Source organism: Mercenaria mercenaria, chromosome 15, assembly GCF_021730395.1.
Source record: "Mercenaria mercenaria strain notata chromosome 15, MADL_Memer_1, whole genome shotgun sequence".
NCBI lineage: Eukaryota > Metazoa > Mollusca > Bivalvia > Venerida > Veneridae > Mercenaria > Mercenaria mercenaria.
The window spans coordinates 57,412,222-57,433,242 of NC_069375.1; the positions used below are offsets into that span (position 1 = coordinate 57,412,222).

Below are 21,021 nucleotides of genomic sequence, written 5' to 3' on the forward strand. Positions count from 1 at the left end.
TTATTACTCAAGTTGACATCATTAAGAAAACTATACTATACTAATTAAGCAAACTAAACAGAAGGCGGAATCGCGGAAACAAATAGACTTCCAGCCATGTATAGACGTACGTTAACATTGCGTGCATGCTTACGGGTACAATAGCAGTGCTCTAGACATCAATTTTAAAAGATTAAAATTTTATTCAATATTTCGAACATTGTTCTAAGACGTCATTTAATAAACGACTTGTCTTTAAGTTTTTCATACAGACTATATATGAAGCTATATATCTATTGTGGGAGATAACTTTGGAGTTCATAAAATTCTTTGATCTGTTGACCAGGAGTTGTCTTTCTTCCCTGTTTCTGAACGTCGATATTTTTCTCATGCTTTCCTTGACAAAACTGCTATGTTATGCACTTTAACTGATGACTTGACTTGACTTGAAATGAAAATGCATAACGGTACAAGAGTTCACTAAGTTAAGATATTACATTTCAACTTTTCCCCTCTATCTTTAACAGATTTATTTTAAATCAACAGGTATGTAAAGTTAATAATAGTGTCATTTACTCTTTAATGTGCAAAGATTTTTTTTTCATTTGTAGCACGTACTGAGGATATTTGGACCAGACAGATGCATTTACGGTTCCGACTGGCCTGTGTTCGAGATGGTAGATGCAACATACACAGACAACTTATCACTTATTCAGAATTTGTTGTCAAAGTTAGATGAAGTGGACCAGAGAAAAATATTTCGAGATAATGCGATAAAATTCTACAATCTAGATTTGACACAACAGTGATGCATTTATAAATTGTAATGAACGTTTGAGGGTAACCAGTATTTCTATAACGTTACCAGATAAAAGATTTTTTTATTTCAGGCCTTAGTATCCAGTGGGAATACTCACGTAAATAAATGAACCGCGCCATGAGAAAACCAACATAGTGGCTTTGCGACCAGCATGGATCCAGACCAGCCTGCACATCCGCGCAGTCTGGTCAGGGTCCATGCTGTTCGCTTACGGTTTCTCTAATTGCAGTAGGCTTTAAAAGCGAACAGCATGGATCCTGACCAGACTGCGCGGATCCATGTTGGTCGCAAAGCCACTTTGTTGGTTTTCCCATGATTATTTCTGGCGACACTGATTAAAGAATTATTTAATTTTCAGTGTAAATTGTAAGTGGTCTGTCTAAGTTGTCAATACATTAATTTAAAATGCAGATAATTAGTTAGCTAATTGCGAATTATCAAATGTTTAAAATTTGAAATAGACTCAACGGAACAGTCGTATCGGCGTGAAGTTGGCAGTACAGCAGTAGCAGCAGTAGCAGCAGTTAACTGCTGTAACTGCTGGCAGTAGCAGCAGTTAACTGCTCCTACTGCCAGCAGTTACATCAGTTAACTGCCGCTACTGCCAGCAGTAGGAGCAGTTAACTGCTGCTACTGCCAGCATTTACAACAGTTAAATTGCTTGTACTACCACAAGTGAAGTGCTGCTATTGCCATGAGTTAATGTTCGGTTTTAAAGTTAGCGATGCTTTATCCTTTTTATAAAGGAACGGTCTATAGTTTGGATAGTGTTTGCAAATACAATATAGTAGTAAAGATTTATTTTGTATAATAATTAATTTTAGCAACAAAAAGATGAACCGCCAAAATAGCTGTGATAGTATGGTAGGTATAAGCATTGCTTAAATATCAATCGGTATTTTAATCAATATAAACTTTCATCTTTAACACAGTGTTATGTAAAGCCACAACATCAAACGAAATTATATGGAAGTCTAATGCGTATTATAATATTTTTTTTACAAGTAAGTACAAAATATTTTATATAATGCACAATGGATGTGATGCATGCATGTGCAAATCAAATTATTTATAATTTTATGACATTCTTGGCTAGAAAAAATTATACTGTGGACTCTGACGAATTAGCTGGCGAAACTTACCAATAATGAAAATTGTGCATGGTACTTTTTGCGTTAAGATGAAAAGAAAAATAGAAAACATATAAGTGAAAGAATGAATTAATTTTATCGCACATAAAAAGGTTAATAAAAAATGAATTGACAGAGTCCCAACCGCTTACGTGAGAATACTCCACGCTTTATTTAGACAGGAAGTGAATATACATTTGTAATAAAACACGGCAGATTTACATAATCGAGAGACGAGCCTATAAATTGAACTCTCAAACATCAAATCAGTTTATACAAGAGTGTATTTAACTCTGAGTTTGGCCTTTACTATGATGCAATTACCTCCCCAGATTGTATGTTAAGAAACTGAAAGTAGAAAATCCCGCGATTTTCTAAATGGCAAGGGATGGTTTCGAATTTGGCCCGGGCACGTTTTCTGAATAAAATCAGTACATGTATTTTATAGGCATATATATTCAAATAGTTATTTTTAATGATAACTGAAGTAAAAATACAGACAACAGTTTGAAGGAAGTTGTTATGTGCTAAAATCGAATTTGCCAGCTCCCGACTAAAAATAGAACTGCGAGGAAGATCAGGCAAACCAAAAAAGGCCAATTATCCATCAATGTATTCATCCATGTACATTGTATAGATTAACATCATGACTGTTAAATAAGACAAAAGTTTGGGGGTCCCCAGCTCCGCCCCAGACCTTGACTTTTGGATGGGACCGGGTGGCCGTTGTAGAGGGGGTCGTCCCCCACCCGGCACGGGTGGCCGCCATTCGGGGAAAACTCTTGTTTGGGAGGAACCCGGGGTGAGGTGTGAGGCGGGGGTGGCCTAAAATGCTTACAGCAGTTAATAGGAGGACCCTACGGGACCTTGACTTTGGGCCGGGACCGGGTGGCCGTTGTAGAGGGTGACGGTGTATGGGGGGCCAGCATAGCGGCTACCCCGGGAAAACTCTTGTTTACTCGTGAGCGGGTCTCAAAGTTGGTCCGAGGCCGTTTCTGTAAATGTTCACTTTTTTTCAGTTTGGGCACCCCCAGCTCCGCCCCAGACCTTGACTTTTGGATGGGACCGGGTGGCCGTTGTAGAGGGGGTCGTCCCCCACCCGGCACGGGTGGCCGCCATTCGGGGAAAACTCTTGTTTGGGAGGAACCCGGGGTGAGGTGTGAGGCGGGGGTGGCCTAAAATGCTTACAGCAGTTAATAGGAGGACCCTACGGGACCTTGACTTTGGGCCGGGACCGGGTGGCCGTTGTAGAGGGTGACGGTGTATGGGGGGCCGGCATAGCGGCTACCCCGGGAAAACTCTTGTTTACTCGTGAGCGGGTCTCAAAGTTGGTCCGAGGCCGTTTTTTGGAAATGTTCACTTTTTTTCAGTTTGGGCACCCCCAGCTCCGCCCCAGACCTTGACTTTTGGATGGGACCGGGTGGCCGTTGTAGAGGGGGTCGTCCCCCACCCGGCACGGGTGGCCGCCATTCGGGGAAAACTCTTGTTTGGGAGGAACCCGGGGTGAGGTGTGAGGCGGGGAGGCCTAAAATGCTTACAGCAGTTAATAGGAGGACCCTACGGGACCTTGCCTTTGGGCCGGGACCGGGTGGCCGTTGTAGAGGGTGACGGTGTATGGGGGGCCGGCATAGCGGCTACCCCGGGAAAACTCTTGTTTACTCGTGAGCGGGTCTCAAAGTTGGTCCGAGGCCGTTTCTGGAAATGTTCACTTTTTTTCAGTTTGGGCACCCCCAGCTCCGCCCCAGACCTTGACTTTTGGATGGGACCGGGTGGCCGTTGTAGAGGGGGTCGTCCCCCACCCGGCACGGGTGGCCGCCATTCGGGGAAAACTCTTGTTTGGGAGGAACCCGGGGTGAGGTGTGAGGCGGGGGTGGCCTAAAATGCTTACAGCAGTTAATAGGAGGACCCTACGGGACCTTGACTTTGGGCCGGGACCGGGTGGCCGTTGTAGAGGGTGACGGTGTATGGGGGCCAGCATAGCGGCTACCCCGGGAAAACTCTTGTTTACTCGTGAGCGGGTCTCAAAGTTGGTCCGAGGCCGTTTCTGTAAATGTTCACTTTTTTTCAGTTTGGGCACCCCCAGCTCCGCCCCAGACCTTGACTTTTGGATGGGACCGGGTGGCCGTTGTAGAGGGGGTCGTCCCCCACCCGGCACGGGTGGCCGCCATTCGGGGAAAACTCTTGTTTGGGAGGAACCCGGGGTGAGGTGTGAGGCGGGGGTGGCCTAAAATGCTTACAGCAGTTAATAGGAGGACCCTACGGGACCTTGACTTTGGGCCGGGACCGGGTGGCCGTTGTAGAGGGTGACGGTGTATGGGGGGCCGGCATAGCGGCTACCCCGGGAAAACTCTTGTTTACTCGTGAGCGGGTCTCAAAGTTGGTCCGAGGCCGTTTCTGGAAATGTTCACTTTTTTTCAGTTTGGGCACCCCCAGCTCCGCCCCAGACCTTGACTTTTGGATGGGACCGGGTGGCCGTTGTAGAGGGGGTCGTCCCCCACCCGGCACGGGTGGCCGCCATTCGGGGAAAACTCTTGTTTGGGAGGAACCCGGGGTGAGGTGTGAGGCGGGGGAGGCCTAAAATGCTTACAGCAGTTAATAGGAGGACCCTACGGGACCTTGCCTTTGGGCCGGGACCGGGTGGCCGTTGTAGAGGGTGACGGTGTATGGGGGGCCGGCATAGCGGCTACCCCGGGAAAACTCTTGTTTACTCGTGAGCGGGTCTCAAAGTTGGTCCGAGGCCGTTTCTGGAAATGTTCACTTTTTTTCAGTTTGGGCACCCCCAGCTCCGCCCCAGACCTTGACTTTTGGATGGGACCGGGTGGCCGTTGTAGAGGGGGTCGTCCCCCACCCGGCACGGGTGGCCGCCATTCGGGGAAAACTCTTGTTTGGGAGGAACCCGGGGTGAGGTGTGAGGCGGGGGTGGCCTAAAATGCTTACAGCAGTTAATAGGAGGACCCTACGGGACCTTGACTTTGGGCCGGGACCGGGTGGCCGTTGTAGAGGGTGACGGTGTATGGGGGGCCGGCATAGCGGCTACCCCGGAAAACTCTTGTTTACTCGTGAGCGGGTCTCAAAGTTGGTCCGAGGCCGTTTCTGGAAATGTTCACTTTTTTTCAGTTTGGGCACCCCCAGCTCCGCCCCAGACCTTGACTTTTGGATGGACCGGGTGGCCGTTGTAGAGGGGGTCGTCCCCCACCCGGCACGGGTGGCCGCCATTCGGGAAAACTCTTGTTTGGGAGGAACCCGGGGTGAGGTGTGAGGCGGGGGTGGCCTAAAATGCTTACAGCAGTTAATAGGAGGACCCTACGGGACCTTGACTTTGGGCCGGGACCGGGTGGCCGTTGTAGAGGGTGACGGTGTATGGGGGGCCAGCATAGCGGCTACCCCGGGAAAACTCTTGTTTACTCGTGAGCGGGTCTCAAAGTTGGTCCGAGGCCGTTTCTGGAAATGTTCACTTTTTTTCAGTTTGGGCACCCCAGCTCCGCCCCAGACCTTGACTTTTGGATGGGACCGGGTGGCCGTTGTAGAGGGGGTCGTCCCCCACCCGGCACGGGTGGCCGCCATTCGGGGAAAACTCTTGTTTGGGAGGAACCCGGGGTGAGGTGTGAGGCGGGGGTGGCCTAAAATGCTTACAGCAGTTAATAGGAGGACCCTACGGGACCTTGACTTTGGGCCGGGACCGGGTGGCCGTTGTAGAGGGTGACGGTGTATGGGGGGCCGGCATAGCGGCTACCCCGGGAAAACTCTTGTTTACTCGTGAGCGGGTCTCAAAGTTGGTCCGAGGCCGTTTCTGGAAATGTTCACTTTTTTCAGTTTGGGCACCCCCAGCTCCGCCCCAGACCTTGACTTTTGGATGGGACCGGGTGGCCGTTGTAGAGGGGGTCGTCCCCCACCCGGCACGGGTGGCCGCCATTCGGGAAAACTCTTGTTTGGGAGGAACCCGGGGTGAGGTGTGAGGCGGGGGTGGCCTAAAATGCTTACAGCAGTTAATAGGAGGACCCTACGGGACCTTGACTTTGGGCCGGGACCGGGTGGCCGTTGTAGAGGGTGACGGTGTATGGGGGGCCAGCATAGCGGCTACCCCGGGAAAACTCTTGTTTACTCGTGAGCGGGTCTCAAAGTTGGTCCGAGGCCGTTTCTGGAAATGTTCACTTTTTTTCAGTTTGGGCACCCCCAGCTCCGCCCCAGACCTTGACTTTTGGATGGGACCGGGTGGCCGTTGTAGAGGGGGTCGTCCCCCACCGGCACGGGTGGCCGCCATTCGGGAAAACTCTTGTTTGGGAGGAACCCGGGGTGAGGTGGGGCGGTGATTCCAAGGATAACTCTTGTTTTTAGGAACTCGGGGCTGAATGCGGCTTGAGTGGTTTTCTTTCAGCAGTAAATACACCAGAAATATATTCGAAACTGGTAAATTGCTCTCGTTGGCTTTAACAGGAGCCTTGTTTTTTGCTGTCATGAGCATTTTACTGCTAGCAGTAAGAGGAGCCTTGTAAACATTTAATCGCTGGTAGTTACATGTAAAAAAACTGGTATACTGGTCTCATAAACCGTTTGACTGCTGCCAGTAACACATAGAAAACTCAAAAAAATGTTTTCATTGGTGATTTCACTGCTGGAAGTGACATGCTCTCATTACGGTGTACCGTTTGGACATTCGTGACATTTTATTGAATCCTAAACCGCGATGCACGATGTTACGATGACGAAAACGCGATGGTGCGATGGCACGATGATGAAACAACGATGGTTCGATGGTGAAAACGCGATAACACGATGATGAAATCGCAATGATGCGATGACGCGATGGTGAAATGTCGATGTAATATCGCGTTTTCATCATCATACCATCGCGTTTTCACCATCGTACCATCGCGTTTTCACCATCGTATCATCGTACCATCGCGTTTTCATCATCGTACCATCGCGTTTTCACCATCGTGCCATCGCGTTTTCATCATCGTACCATCGCATTATTACCATCGAACCATCGCGTTTTCACCATCGTGTCATCGCGTTTTCACCATCGTACCATCGCATTTTCACCATCGTACCATTGCATTCCGGTGGTCATGCGCAGTGGTACAGTTTATATGTCAGTAAAATACAGGCTTGATACAATCTCATTTTCACATTGCACTATATACCTTCTACATCCTAACAAGAATAGGCTGAGTTTGAATAATATCATGTGACTATTACACCCAGCTTTTTATTTACTTTCATGCATACATAAAATACAAAGGACGTAGCCTTGAAGGTTTTACACAGTTTTAATGAACTAAGCACTGAACATTTTGTAAAACATATTGCAAAACAGCAGAATCTAAATGGTAAATTTCTTCTCACAAAATACATTAAGATACATTCATCTATTGTTGACAAAAAGTACAAGTGCACGGGACTAAGCATTTCCAGCCGGAAGGCGATGGTACGATGGTGAAAACGCGGTGGTACGATGGTGAAACCACGATGGTACGATGGTGAAACCACGATGGTACGATGATGATAACGCGATGGCACGATGGTGAAAATGCGATGGTACGACGGTGAAACCACGAAGGCACGATGATGACAACGCGATGGCACGATGGTGCGATGGTGAAAACGCGATGGTACGATGATGAAAACGCGATATTACATCGACATTTCACCATCGTACCATCGCGATTTCATCATCGTGTCATCGCGTTTTCACCATCGTACCATCGTTGTTTCATCATCGTGCCATCGCGCCATCGCGCCATCGCGTTTTTGTCATCGTATTCGTGCATCGCGCTTTAGAATTATATAAAAAGTCACGATTGTCCTAACGGAACACCGTATCTCATAGACCATTCTGCTGGCAGAAACATAAATGAGACGAGAGAGACTTGTAAACCATTTAACTGCAGGGTACATAGTTTATAGGAGAATTTAATGGTAAATGGGACAATTTCCTATAGGGCAAAAACTTTTCCTACGGGCAGTATTTCTTTAAACTTTGTATACTTACTGAGAATCAAGTTTAGAACGAAAATATGTATTAAAATCATAGGTACCCAGGCTTGATCCTGAATTTTTTGCCCTTGAAAGTCGGTTTCAAGGGCAGAAAATTCTTGATAGAAATAGATTAAGAACGCTTCAATGATCTTTAAACGATACGGACAAATGTATAAGCGGGAAGGGTAGGTTTTACGGCCCATTACACATCTGAAGGAAACTTGTAAAACTGATTTTAATAACACAATTTAACTGCTGGCAGTATTATATGTAGGACACTGACAAAATAAATACCTTATGTCATTCTCATCATCTGGAAGTACAGCTTTATTAACTGTTATAATTGCTGGCAGTAGTAGCAGTTAAGTGGTGTTAGTAAACACGATCAATTGCTGTAACTAGTGGTAGTTAACTGCGACAGGCAATAAACTGCTGTAACTGTTGGCAGTAGCAGCAGTTAACTGTTGTAACTGCTGGCAGTAGGAGCAGTTAACTGCTGTAACTGCTGGCAGTAGGAGCAGTTAACTGCTGCTACTGCCAGCAGTTACAGCAGTTAACTGCTCCTACTGCTGCTACTGCTGTACTGCCAACTTCACGCCGATAACAGTCGTTGTATAAACACGTGATGTTATACTTTATGTAATGTGAATGTTAAATTTATATTGATGATGTACTATGTACAAAAATAAAATATAATTGAGCCACGCCATGAAAAAACCAACATAGTGGGTTTGCGACCAGCATGGATCCAGACCAGCCTGCGCATGTGCGCAGTCTGGACAGGATCCATGCTGTTCGCTAACAGGTTCTCTAATTGCAATAGGCTTTGAAAGCGAACAGCATGGATCCTGACCAGACTGTGCGGATGCGCATGCTGGTCTGGATCAATGCTGGTCGCAAACCCACTATGTTGGTTTTCTCCTGACACAGCTCATATGTGGCTTGTATACCATCAAACATGTACGCATCTTATTTATTGAATTAAGTGAATTTAAGTGAATTTATGTCAAAGACTATTCAAAGAATAGTCTAGCTATTCTACTCACCCTGGCGTCAACGTCGGCGTCACACATTGGTTAACGTTTTGCATGCAAGTACATAAGGCTATCATTTAAAGGCATATATCTTTGAAACTTATTTTACCTTTTTCTAGGTAAATAACCAACCTTACTTGGTCAAGTCCCATAACTCTAGATCTGACATATATTTTGGCCAAATTAATCCCCCCTATTGGATTTAGAAAATCCTGGTTAAAGTCTTACATGCAAGTTACTATCTCCAAAACTAATGCAGATATTGAATTGAACTGGTTTACAAAACTAGGTGATAGCATCGAGTCCCATAACTCTGACATGTATTTTGGCCAAATTATTATTGAATTTTAACACCAATAGGGAAAAATATAGTAATAAAAAATCTAGCACTTCCAAAAATAAATCACCTTATTATTGGTCTACCTACCCCCAAAAAAGAAACAATGAAAGAGCTGCAGAATTTATTTTTTAGTTTCTTATGGAATACAGGTCTAGAAAATGTTGAAAATGGGGGTCTACGCGTTGAAAACTTTAATATAGCGTTGAAACTAACATGGTAAAGAACATTTTATAAACAAAACTCAAAATATTTTGGACTAGTAAAATAGATATGCCCCTTTGTATCCAATTTTGGTAAACATGGAAACGAGTATATAAAACAAATGACTAATTTAATCCAAAATGAGTTCTGGATAGATGTAGGAAGGGGGTATTAACACTTATTGAAAAGAAACAGATTGATACATGGTATATGTTTTTATCTGAACCAGTATGGAATCAAGCTCCTCACAGCGGTTATCTTCCCTTGCGTTCATTTACGCACCTGCTGTAAGGGGAGGTAATCACTGCGGAGAGTTTGGTATGGAATAATACAAAATTCAAATTACGGGGTAAAAGCACATACTGGACAAAGGGGCCTTCTTGCTTAACGATTTTATGAAAGTAAATGAAAACTTATACTCTTTTGAAGAAGTTCAAGAAGTATATAACACAAGGACTAATTTTCTGCATTATAATAACATAATTTTCTCCATCCGCTCATATCTAGATATCCTTCATATTCCGCATCAGGGCACTAACCAAAACAATCCTCTGCAACGCCTGCCTATAGCAATAATAAACTTCGGAGTTAAAGGCTGTAGGAAAATTTATGACCTTTTATATACCAAAACAAACCAGCCTTCTTCTCAACATAAGTGGACACAAGAATTAAATCTAACAAACCCAATCTGGAAAAATATTTATAAACTGCCTTTTAAGAGCACAAAGGACTCAAAACTGCAGTGGTTTCAGTTTAGGGTAAATCACAGAACTTTATGTACAAACTATTTATTACAACAAATGGGTATGGTTAAAAGCAATTGAGCCACACCATGAGAAAACCAACATAGTGGCTTTGCGACCAGCATAGATCCAGACCAGCCTGCGCATCCGCGCAGTCTGGTCTGGATCCATGCTGTTCGCTTTCAAAGCCTATTACTATTAGAGAAAGTGTTAGCGAACAGCATGGATCCTGACCAGACTGCGCGGATGCGCAGGCTGGTCTGGATCCATGCTGGTCGCAAAGCCACTATGTTGGTTTTCCCATGGCACGGCTCAATTTATGTTCTTTTTGTGCTCAAGATGCAGAAACATTAGTACACTTATTTTGGGGTTGTGACATTATACATGGTTTCTGGTTGAATGTGCAGTCATGGATAAATAGAATCTGTGGAGAAAACGCGGTTGTGTTTATCAAAAGTGACGTTTTGTTAGGTAACATAGCTAATCAACCAGTTTTAAATAGTGTTGTTATAACAACCAAATTGTATATTATATGAGCCGTACCATGAGAAAACCAACATAGCGGGTTTGCGATCAACATGGATCCAGACCAGCCTGCGCATCCGCGCAGTCTGGTCAGGATCCATGCTGTTCGCTTACAAAGCCTATTGCAATGAGAGAAATCATTAACCAATAGCATGGATCCTGACCAGACTGCGCGGATGCGCAGGCTGGTCTGGATCCATGCTGTTCGCAAACCCACTATGTTGGTTTTCTCATGGCACGGCTCATATATCATTGCAAATTGAATGCTTGTGTTCCTGAATTGAATGTTCTAAAGAAAAAAAATGACATCACTGCTTCAAACTGAGAGATACAACGCAGTAAATTCATATAGAGTGGATAGATTTAATAAAATGTGGAGACATTTTGCTGTACTCATGGTACTTGTCAGTACCAATCTGTAGAAACACAGAGTCTAAAATTGAGTTAAGTTTTTTAAGAAAATCATGGTGAAAAGGTTAACTATAACAGTCAACAGTTAAGAGAGCCGTGTCCATTGAAATAAATTATTGACGATCTACTGTATGAGCTTATCTAAAGGTTGTGGCAGAGTGTATTATCAGAAATATTATTATTTCTTTCCTTTGTTTCTCACAGTATCTGATGTATATTTCTATTAATTAATGTCTTGTGAATATGTTATTACATACCCTGTGAAATATGAGAACTTGTAAAATAAATTATAAAAAAGAAAATGTTTTTATGGCCTTGGATTTTTTTTTTTAACTTTTTATCAAAAAGTTGCAAAACTGCACTTTTCATGCTTTAAACATGCATGGTCAATGATGTTAGAAATCAACTTACTGATGCTCTAAAGGCATAACCTCCTTATTTGTATTCATTTTTTGACACAATTTTTTTTATTCGAAAAGTCTCCAAAAAAAAAAAAGAAAAAAAAATAATCCCGACCTACCTACCCTAATTTTTTTTAGCATGTTACCGGAAACAAAGAATTTTTTAGGCCTTACCAAAATGTACAGTTCTATGTACTTTCTAAATATGATAAGAATAAAATTTTATAGTTATGTTACATGCCTTTAAAGATGTGTAGTTTGTAGCGTCCTCTAACGCCATTAGTGGTTCAAATCATTATTTTTTTCTTAATTTAGTAGCGTTATGTACTTCTATTTAAAGTTACAAAAGTGTTTGGAAAATAGCAGGCCTACTTGAAAATGCAAACCTCTGCTCGGTCATTCAGAATTTCCAATGTTATGTTAAAATTATTGGTATCAAGCTATTTACTATTTAAATACATCAGCAATGTATTGTGTCATTGATTCATATTGGTATTATGTACAAGATAACTAGACTACGTCCGGTCAGGGACGGATTTTTCCTCATAACCGGAATTTATCAATTCCAAATATCCTGGTTCCTATCGTTATTTTTTGATGGGATTGGAACCAGACAACAACAAATTACTTGTAAGTTTCAAATGATAATTGTTATTGATACAGCAAACATATATAAACAGAGAGGTTTATTCTGTTGTTCGCAATGTTATAACGGTAATTTAAAGTAAACATTTAGCTGATACACGATATTAACTTTATATATATTTTGACAGCTGAAACTTGTATATGTGGCTCGTTGGTCTAGGGGTATGATTCTCGCTTTGGGTGCGAGAGGTCCCGGGTTCAAATCCCGGACGAGCCCTTCATTTTTCTTCTTTTTCTTTTTTTCCCCCCTAAAATTGATCCTGTTTTAATTGAGTTATTTTTTTATGTTGTTGTTTCATGTCTTGTTATGTAAATTCCGAGTATTGATATTTTGTAATTTACATCTGTCGAACTTGAAGGAATAACACAATATTAGGTATACAAACTCACTATATTTTCTGTTGTGAAAGAAAAGCTTAAATATTGCTTTGTGGTTTTCGTCACAAATTGAAAACTGCTGTATTAAATCTGCTGACGTAAAGATAACTAACACAGAGAAATTGAAGCGCGCGTGTCTTTTTATCATTTTTTAAAGTGGTGAGCACCTTACAATAAGACTGATAATTCTAATTTTGAAAAAAAGTGACCCCCTCTCTCCACAGAAAAAATAAGGCCTGATGACACAAAGATCTGATCTGGAATAAAGAGAGAATTTCACTATAGAATCCATTAGTTACTAAAAAGCCCGCATATCTTTGTCAGAAAGACAGCATATGGTTGGATATCTGGACCGACAAAGATCTTAACTAATTGCAGATAATTACAGGAGTATTAGCAGTTAAGTGCAAGACCAGTATTTCTTGTTCAGTTTAAAGGGATAGGCTCCAAATTTAAATTAGAATATTAAACTTTTATAAAGAACACAAGAAAATAATAGATAAGTTTTATAATTCTACTAGCTCCTGTAAAAGCATACCTCCTTGTAAGATACCTTCGCTGTGAACATATTTTCCGCATATACTCGGGTATTTTTATAAAGAAGTATTGCAAAAATGTTACATATGTTCTTACTTTTTCATTTATAATTACTAAATGGGTATATTGAATATAATGTTTTATAACAATAAAAGTTTAACTGTTATAGGAGAAAGCTAGTTAAAGCCGATCAACTAAATTTAAGCATCATTTTCCACTTTTCTTACAAATATTTCTATGGTACAAAAAAAGAAACACACAAGATACAGAGATAAATCCCTATTGGAAATATATGGGTTTTTTTTGTTGTTTTTTATTATCAAAACTGTGAATAAAGCCCACTTAAAAAAGCGAAGTATTTCTTTTGATTTCTATATAGTTTCTAGTTTTTACATTTGCATTTGATAGATATTGAGATATTTCAATAATCTGGACAAGACCCCCCACCCCCACTCCCGCCAACAAAAAATAATAATAAGGTTTTGAAAATGCATGTAGTTTCCTAATTCTGTCTTAGCTGTGAAACCAAAATAGGCAAAAGGAGGTTATATGATTTAAAAAAACTTTATAACTTTCTAATAGCTTCCGGCTAAATAAATGATTGTCAATGCACATATTTGACAACTGTAATACAGTAGTTCTTTCATTCATATCACTCCTTAGGCAAAGTATGTTTAACACATTTACACTTATGCTAAAATAACTCTATCCTGGTTGGGCATCCAGGATAGGTAAATACAGTTTTAAAAACTACTCCAGTGAAAATCTAAAAAGTATGAATCCTTGTCTTGCTGGACGCGTTTGATTCTACTTTTGCGACCAGAGTAGATCAAGATCAGCCTGCACATCCGTGCAGTCTGATCATGACCTGCACTGTTCGCCATTCAGTGAGTATCTTTTTGGAATGCACCCCTTTTAACAGTTAATGGTACTGTTTAAAATGAAAAACGGGCAAGTTTTTTTTATAGGAATTTAGCAGGGTAATGGTTAAGTACTAAGTGAACATAATTGAAGTGTAAATGATCAGTTGTTAAAGTTACTTAACCAAAACTGGATTTACCATCTTTATCTAAATTTAGTTTCTGTTTGTGATATAAGAATAATATCTGGTGTGCTACACCCGCGCCCCCCCCCCCCCCCACCCCCCACTTCACAAACACACACACACACACACACACGCACGCACGCACGCACGCACGCACACTCAATAAAGTCTCATCAAAGTAGGTTATTTATAATTTCCAACATGAATATAGTTCTATTTGGCGGTGTTTTTTTTAAATTCTCTTTCCATGGACTGTCTTATTTGTAATCTGAAGAACTACAAAAATAACTTCTGCGTTTCATTGAGTTAAGGCAAAATGCACCAGTCTGAAAAAAAGTATTATGGCACGCTATTTCACCATGCATCCAACCTGCTACGGGATTTTCTCCCAGCAAAGTTCTTGTTTGTACCTTCTAAAGTTTCAGTCACTTTCCGCAAATTTATTCATAACTTTTGATGCATTACGGTGTGTTGGGTCTGTAAAAAAAGATGCGGGTATTTTAGTTGCGGTTTAGAATCGACGTGCCCGCATGCATTCTATAAGACAGCTCGCAGAGAGTGTTAACGCCATTGTTTAATCACAAAGTCGGATCTTTTAAGTGACGCTTTTAACAATTTTTGTAAACCATCTTTCTTTTTCCTTTGTCTGACAACTGAGAAATCAACGAGAGTAAAATTGGCCATTTTACTGTTTATGACATTAATGGACGTTCCGGGTCAATCATTTACATTAATTATGTTTAAAAAACAATGAATTGTTTTGTTTTACCAAATTAAAGTTTATTGAATGTACAGCACCAATTGGTTGTTTGATCTCTATTCGGTCATTTATAGTTGCTTGGTACGAATGTTTGGCTCAGTGGACGAAACCAGGGCCTCGAGTGCAATCCGGTGCTTCTTTAAACTGACCTGAATCGGATGCTTTATGCCGTGCTCTTGACACGACCCGTAGGAGCGTATTCTGCATCATGCATTATCCTTGAAAAACCTTCACCATATTGGACTTTTCTGGAATAAGTAATTATTACATACAGCTAAATTTCATATACTTTATTCACATGTCATTCTTGCACTGGCATAATACATCTGACGACAAAATTTCTAATGGATACATTGAGACTGTCACTGATTTACATTGGCACATAATGCTCTAAATCGTTGAAAATAACTCAGATTACTGTAGTTTTTTTTTTGGCTGGTCTCGACGAATCGGCACTACAATAGGATTTTTGTTTAAAAGCAACGGAAAATACCAGCTTTTTAATGCCATGAAAACTTGCTTTCTGTGCTTGCAGTGACAAATCCATTTTATAGCTATTGTGATAAACAAACCGAAAGAGACTCTTTCTAAATAAAAAAATGTTTCCTTTTGGCTCAGCTGGTCCATGGAATACCAGTAAAGGCACTTTATAGATCTTTCAGACTCAGTCATCTTGAACATAAGTTACAAAAACTAACCTTGTGTGTAAGTTATAGTGAATCATCTATCTCGCTATTCATCATTTCCGCAAAATACGCGAATATTTTCTATGACACGAGATAATGCGAGATCAGTGCGAGAAGTTCTGTCAGCGTCTGAAAAGAGTTTACAAGTGATGTGGGTCTGTTAAGATATTCAATTACGTCTTTTTATTTGACAGTTATCAACCTTTTTATCATAGTCAAAACTGCGGGCACTTCATTTCATTGGACAGATATTTGACAATAATTTTCACAGCGCCCTTTTTATAAGCATGAGGCATCGGTCTCCCTCAAACGCTTTCCGGTTACATTAAATTTAACTTGACTTGCAAATCTATTTTAAAAATAGAACGGTTCTAATTTGATGTTATATTTAAAAAAAAAGTTTAACCAAACATTTTATTAATATTAGTGTATCAGAAAAATGTACAATTGAAAGATTTGTCTTACTGATATGGAAATAAGTGGTGAATTGTTGGATTTGGTTTTGTATGGTAGGCAGGAAAGGACATTGTTAGATAGATATACCCCTTGGGAAGGTACGATTTTTAATACTAGTTTTCTAAGTATAATTATAAACTAGTCAGCCTATAAAGAGAAATTGTCTTACATTGTAACATATTTATATGGAAGAGAATTGTTCTTGCAGTATTATAAAATGACATTGCGAAAACTGAACACATCTGGAATAAAATGCTCGTGAAAAAACGCATCTATATTTAAAGAAGTATAATTTTTATAGCTTTTTGATATATTCAAAAGCTTCGCAAAAACGAAGATTTCAATTAAGATAATCGACCCGTACTTATGACAGTCGGCATTTTTCGTTTGATTACGTGTCTTCCTTATGTGGTTCACCGGCATTGTCCGGCTGTTATGAAAAATGATATTTCTGTTATGGCCGAGGGATGCCGAAATAACGTACGAAGAATCGCACGGAAGTTGCCGACTGTCATTATAGTTTAGCCAAACATGTTCCAAAGATCACATGTAAACAACGGCCGGGAGTTTAATTTAGGCTTATTTGCAGTGCATTTTAACCTACGAATTAAGATTCCAAATGTACAAAATACTTATTCTCTATGCGGTGTTATAAATAGGAAATAAATCATTATGTTACAGGGCTGTACCGAACAGTTTAATTTTATTAAAGACTTGTACATTGTACCTCGTCATTGCATAAAAAACAAAATAGATCTAATGTTATAACATATTATTGTAATGACGCATTTACATATTTTTTAACAAACAATAGTATTGTTTTTGTTTTTTGATGGAGGATGAACAGTTATAGTATATCATACATAATTATTCATTATAATAATTCTATTTTTGTTGTTGTACGAAACACTTAATTCCTGTCTGGACAGAAATTCGAATCTGCGACTACAGCCTCAGTATCCGATGTTCTGCCTTTGTTTCTCCGCTCCAACTTATTTACAACAAATATATTAACAAATATAATAATTAACATTTTATCCCCTTTAGGACACCCTCTGTTTCTACCAAAAGAAGTATGTGTCTTACCGAGCACGGTACCAGGTTCGAGCTTTGGAGTTTTCTGCACAACAGCTATCAAGAAGGGGTCAGAGATGGGACCCTATCCTGGTCATGTGGTATCAAAGCTGGATGAGACGAAATCGGCGCATGCGTGGGAGGTAGGTCGGGGACGACAAAATATACAGTGGTCCTAGAAATTTTAAGCAATTGAATTGTAAAGCACATTTCTTGAAGCAAAGTAGACCCCAACAAACTTCATAGCTGTTATGTGTAAATATATCTTTTCTTGAATGTGGCTGATTTCAGCGGTGTCGAATTGTTATATTGGTCGGGCAAAAATACGTCAGCACGACATCTCGGCAAATGAACTTTTTCGGTGAGTCGTCGTTTTGTCGTGTTGTCATGTCCTCGCCTCTCGGGCACAACAGCTCCACATATTTTACACTTAAATAAATAAAAAAAAATGAATAAAAACTAACATTGTATTATTAATAGAAATCCCAAAGGTTGATCTGTTAACTTTTCGAACGTCCGAATTAGGATCATGTACAGATAATCTTTTATTTTCGGAGGGGAGGCGACTGTTGTACTGTCTTGCTGTCGGATTTGCGGAGCAAAGTTACGACAGCCCGTCAGATTTTAAACGAAATAACGATAATATAGGTCGCAAACTCCGCAGGTTTTCGTGTTCGCGTGTCTGACGCAATTTCTTGATCTGTCGTATTGTCATGTCTTTGCCAAGCACGACAACACGACACTTCCTATAATATTCTACTGTCGTGGTGACTTCGTCCCACCAACACGAGAACTCGACACGGCAGAATTCAACCTCCATAATTATTTCAGCGAGTTCAATGACAGAATTCAACACCGGATGTTGTTAAAAACTGCACTCCATATCTATGATTTTATACTTTATACTTTAAACGGCACTTATAATAAAGAAATGATTTTGAATCTTATTCAGATTTACAGTTGCACTGGTGCTATCATCGGCTACATGGACGGAGGTCAGAATCCCGGAAACTGGTTGACACACGTGCAGTGCGCGCGCACTGAACGCGAACAGAATCTAGAAATTGTACAGATAGGAACAAAAATATTCTACAGAGCAATAAAGGTACAATACGAAATTTTATTTCCATCGAGGAAAATTTGACTTATTGCCATGTCACGAAAACTTGAAATGTCTGAGAAACTTAAAATTTCCCTTTGGGACTGACCGGATGATGTAACAGGATTTTTTAAGAGTAAGGACCATTCCCTTAAAAAAGCATACGACGATGAATAAAATTTATATAAGAAAAAAAAATCCATGTTTTATACATTTCGTCATATATAGGGGCGTGAGTTGTACTTAAGAAAATTAGTGAACAAAGATATATCTTGAATTATTTCTTATATATTTCCATGGAATATTTATCAAGCAGCATGTAGTGGTATATGGTTGTCTGTAGGTAGTCAAAATGTGATAAAATAAGTGAAAGAAAGTTTAAATACCCAGCTGTCTACTGACTCTAATTTTGATTTAATGTTTAACAGGAGATTGAACGTGGGCAAGAGTTGCTCGTCTGGTACGGAGATACATACACACTGTATATGGGTATACCAGCCTGTCATAGTAAAGGATCAATAAATACAGCTAAAGGTTAGTTTACCATATATTTATATGGTTTCAATGTGATAAGTGCGTTTCTCTTGATATAGAATGGAATCATGTTTACAAGAAATAGGAATTTACTAGGCCGTGTTTCACGTGAAGAAGTCCAAATTATAAAAAAAAAAAAAAACTGTATTAATACTGACGTGGAAGTTTACGCAAGGTTTAATTCCTGATTTTTTTTTTCACGTTGTTTCGCTTTCTTTTGTACAGTGAATAGCTTCGCTAAAACAAATTAAAAAAAAAAGTTCAATCTGACTTCCTGCAACTCAACTAGAGACTTTGCGTTAGAAGGAAAAGACTTTGTATAATACGAATCTGATGTATTTTTTTTCGGAAAGTCCAAATTTGTAAAAGTTATCCTATCAGAAATTCCGTCAAAAATCAGTGTTACGAATTTCAGTAGGGCAGAATGATATGCACTTTAAAAGTTATCGTAATATTTTTGATTTCATTAACTTGGCCAATTTTCTATTTTATTGTTGTTGTCTTAAATACTGAAAATAGTCTTAGGATATTTTCTTGCATGGAAACTGATTAATCACTCACACTGTTGTGCGTCGTCAGTAATAAACGAGATGATCTCGGTTGGTGTTAACGAGATGTACAGAAACTTTGCTCCATGTTCTTATTAAAGTTTCAGATTTTCTTTAATTTATAAATAAATTTTAATATCATAATTATATAAATTTTATTTTATAAATAATTGTTTCGTTTTGTCTTGCAGATGAATATAATCGTACTTGTAAGGAAGCAACAAATCAGAAGCAAGAGGTTCTAACAAATAAATTATCCAGACCTTTTGGTTTGATACTTTCCGGAAAATGGCACTGTGTTCTATGTCAACGAGGTTTTAACTCGAGAAGCAATCTACGTTCGCACATGCGCATACACACTTTAGAGAAACCGTTTTCCTGCAAATTCTGTGCAAGAAAATTCAGCCAGTCTTCAACACTCCGAAATCATATCCGGTTACATACAGGTATAGTCAATTATCTTTAATATCTTTGATATGTATTTCCGCGGCACCGGAGTATAATAATAAACCTTTGTTGTTTTAGGGTTCAGCGTTACAATTTAGGTCATATGTTGACATTCCATCATTGATGGTGAAGGGAGACACACGCAGCTATTACTGACAACATTTCAGGCACAAGAGGGCCCGGGGGTAAAACCTCCACTATGTTTTTACTGCTTATTTTCAATAATTATCAAAAAATGTTTTCCAAGATTTAGAAAATATTGGCCATTTCTATCACCTTACAACTTTTTCTATCTCTTTAACAGGTGAAAAACCTTACAGATGCGTCAAATGCAACAGTTCCTACTCACAGCTGGCAGGTCTCAGGGCGCACCAACGCAGTTCAACTCATAGACCTACGCACGTGCATAGAACGTAGCGCATGCGTACAATTTTCCTCGTGACTAGATCATTGCACAACGTGCATACATATACAAAAACAGACACTGTGTTATATTACTACAAGGAAATTCATTCCGCCGCCAAGTGTTGTGTCTGGAGTACATTTATTGCAATATGAAAAATCACCTAATCATTACTTTATTAAACTGACTGGTTACAAATTATTAACATTAGCACATAATGCAATATATGTTATAAACTAACATTACAAATCCTCTACCTGCAATAACATTGACATTGCGAGTAGGTGGTCTCTTTACATACAAAATTAAAGTAATTATTTCACCAACTAAGGTCAGCACCAGTGAAAAGTTCTTATATGCAGGAGCATGTGTATGAAGTTTCACAGAAATGCAGTTTGTTGGGAAATGTTGAAAGATAATTATTTTAAAGTTGTGTTATTTTTATTATCATGTAATGTAATGTGTGTTTTCTTTTCACTGATGAAGTTTTATGGACCTTTGTCACCTACATTATAGATTTCAGAATGCAGATTAAACACAGCATTTTACTGTTTCCGTTGCCAAAACAACAAAAAAATTTGTCCAAGAAAAGAATGATATAACATGCATAATCTCTTTATTGCCCCTATTTACAAAGCAAATAACATGAATCTTTCTTATATACTTTTGGAATATCACAGAATTCATTTTTTTCGGACGAACGGTATACTTTTACTTTTAATGAAAATCTTTTTTAAAGTAGACACACCTCAGTTGACAGTGACTGTCTGTAAACAATGAATACATGTATATGACACATAAGCAAAAAAAAAAAAAAAAAAAAAAAAAGAAATGAAAGTCAAAGGC

General features: G+C 39.8%; 1 protein-coding gene and 1 non-coding gene across 2 annotated transcripts; both read left to right on the forward strand.

The window, feature by feature from the left end:
• The first annotated feature begins 12,353 nt into the window (after positions 1-12,353).
• Positions 12,354-12,425, forward strand: Trnap-ugg (transfer RNA proline (anticodon UGG)). Its single transcript has one exon. It is a non-coding gene; the product is annotated as a tRNA-Pro (tRNA).
• A 3,658-nt stretch (positions 12,426-16,083) lies between these two features.
• LOC123566577 (PR domain zinc finger protein 12-like) lies at positions 16,084-20,584 on the forward strand. The gene is made up of 6 exons (XM_053524264.1): positions 16,084-16,168; positions 17,118-17,313; positions 18,105-18,249; positions 18,672-18,777; positions 19,517-19,771; positions 20,077-20,584. Exons 1-6 carry the CDS (start codon positions 16,084-16,086, stop codon positions 20,187-20,189), a joined length of 900 nt encoding a protein of 299 aa, XP_053380239.1. The 3' UTR covers positions 20,190-20,584.
• The last annotated feature ends 437 nt before the right edge of the window (positions 20,585-21,021 follow it).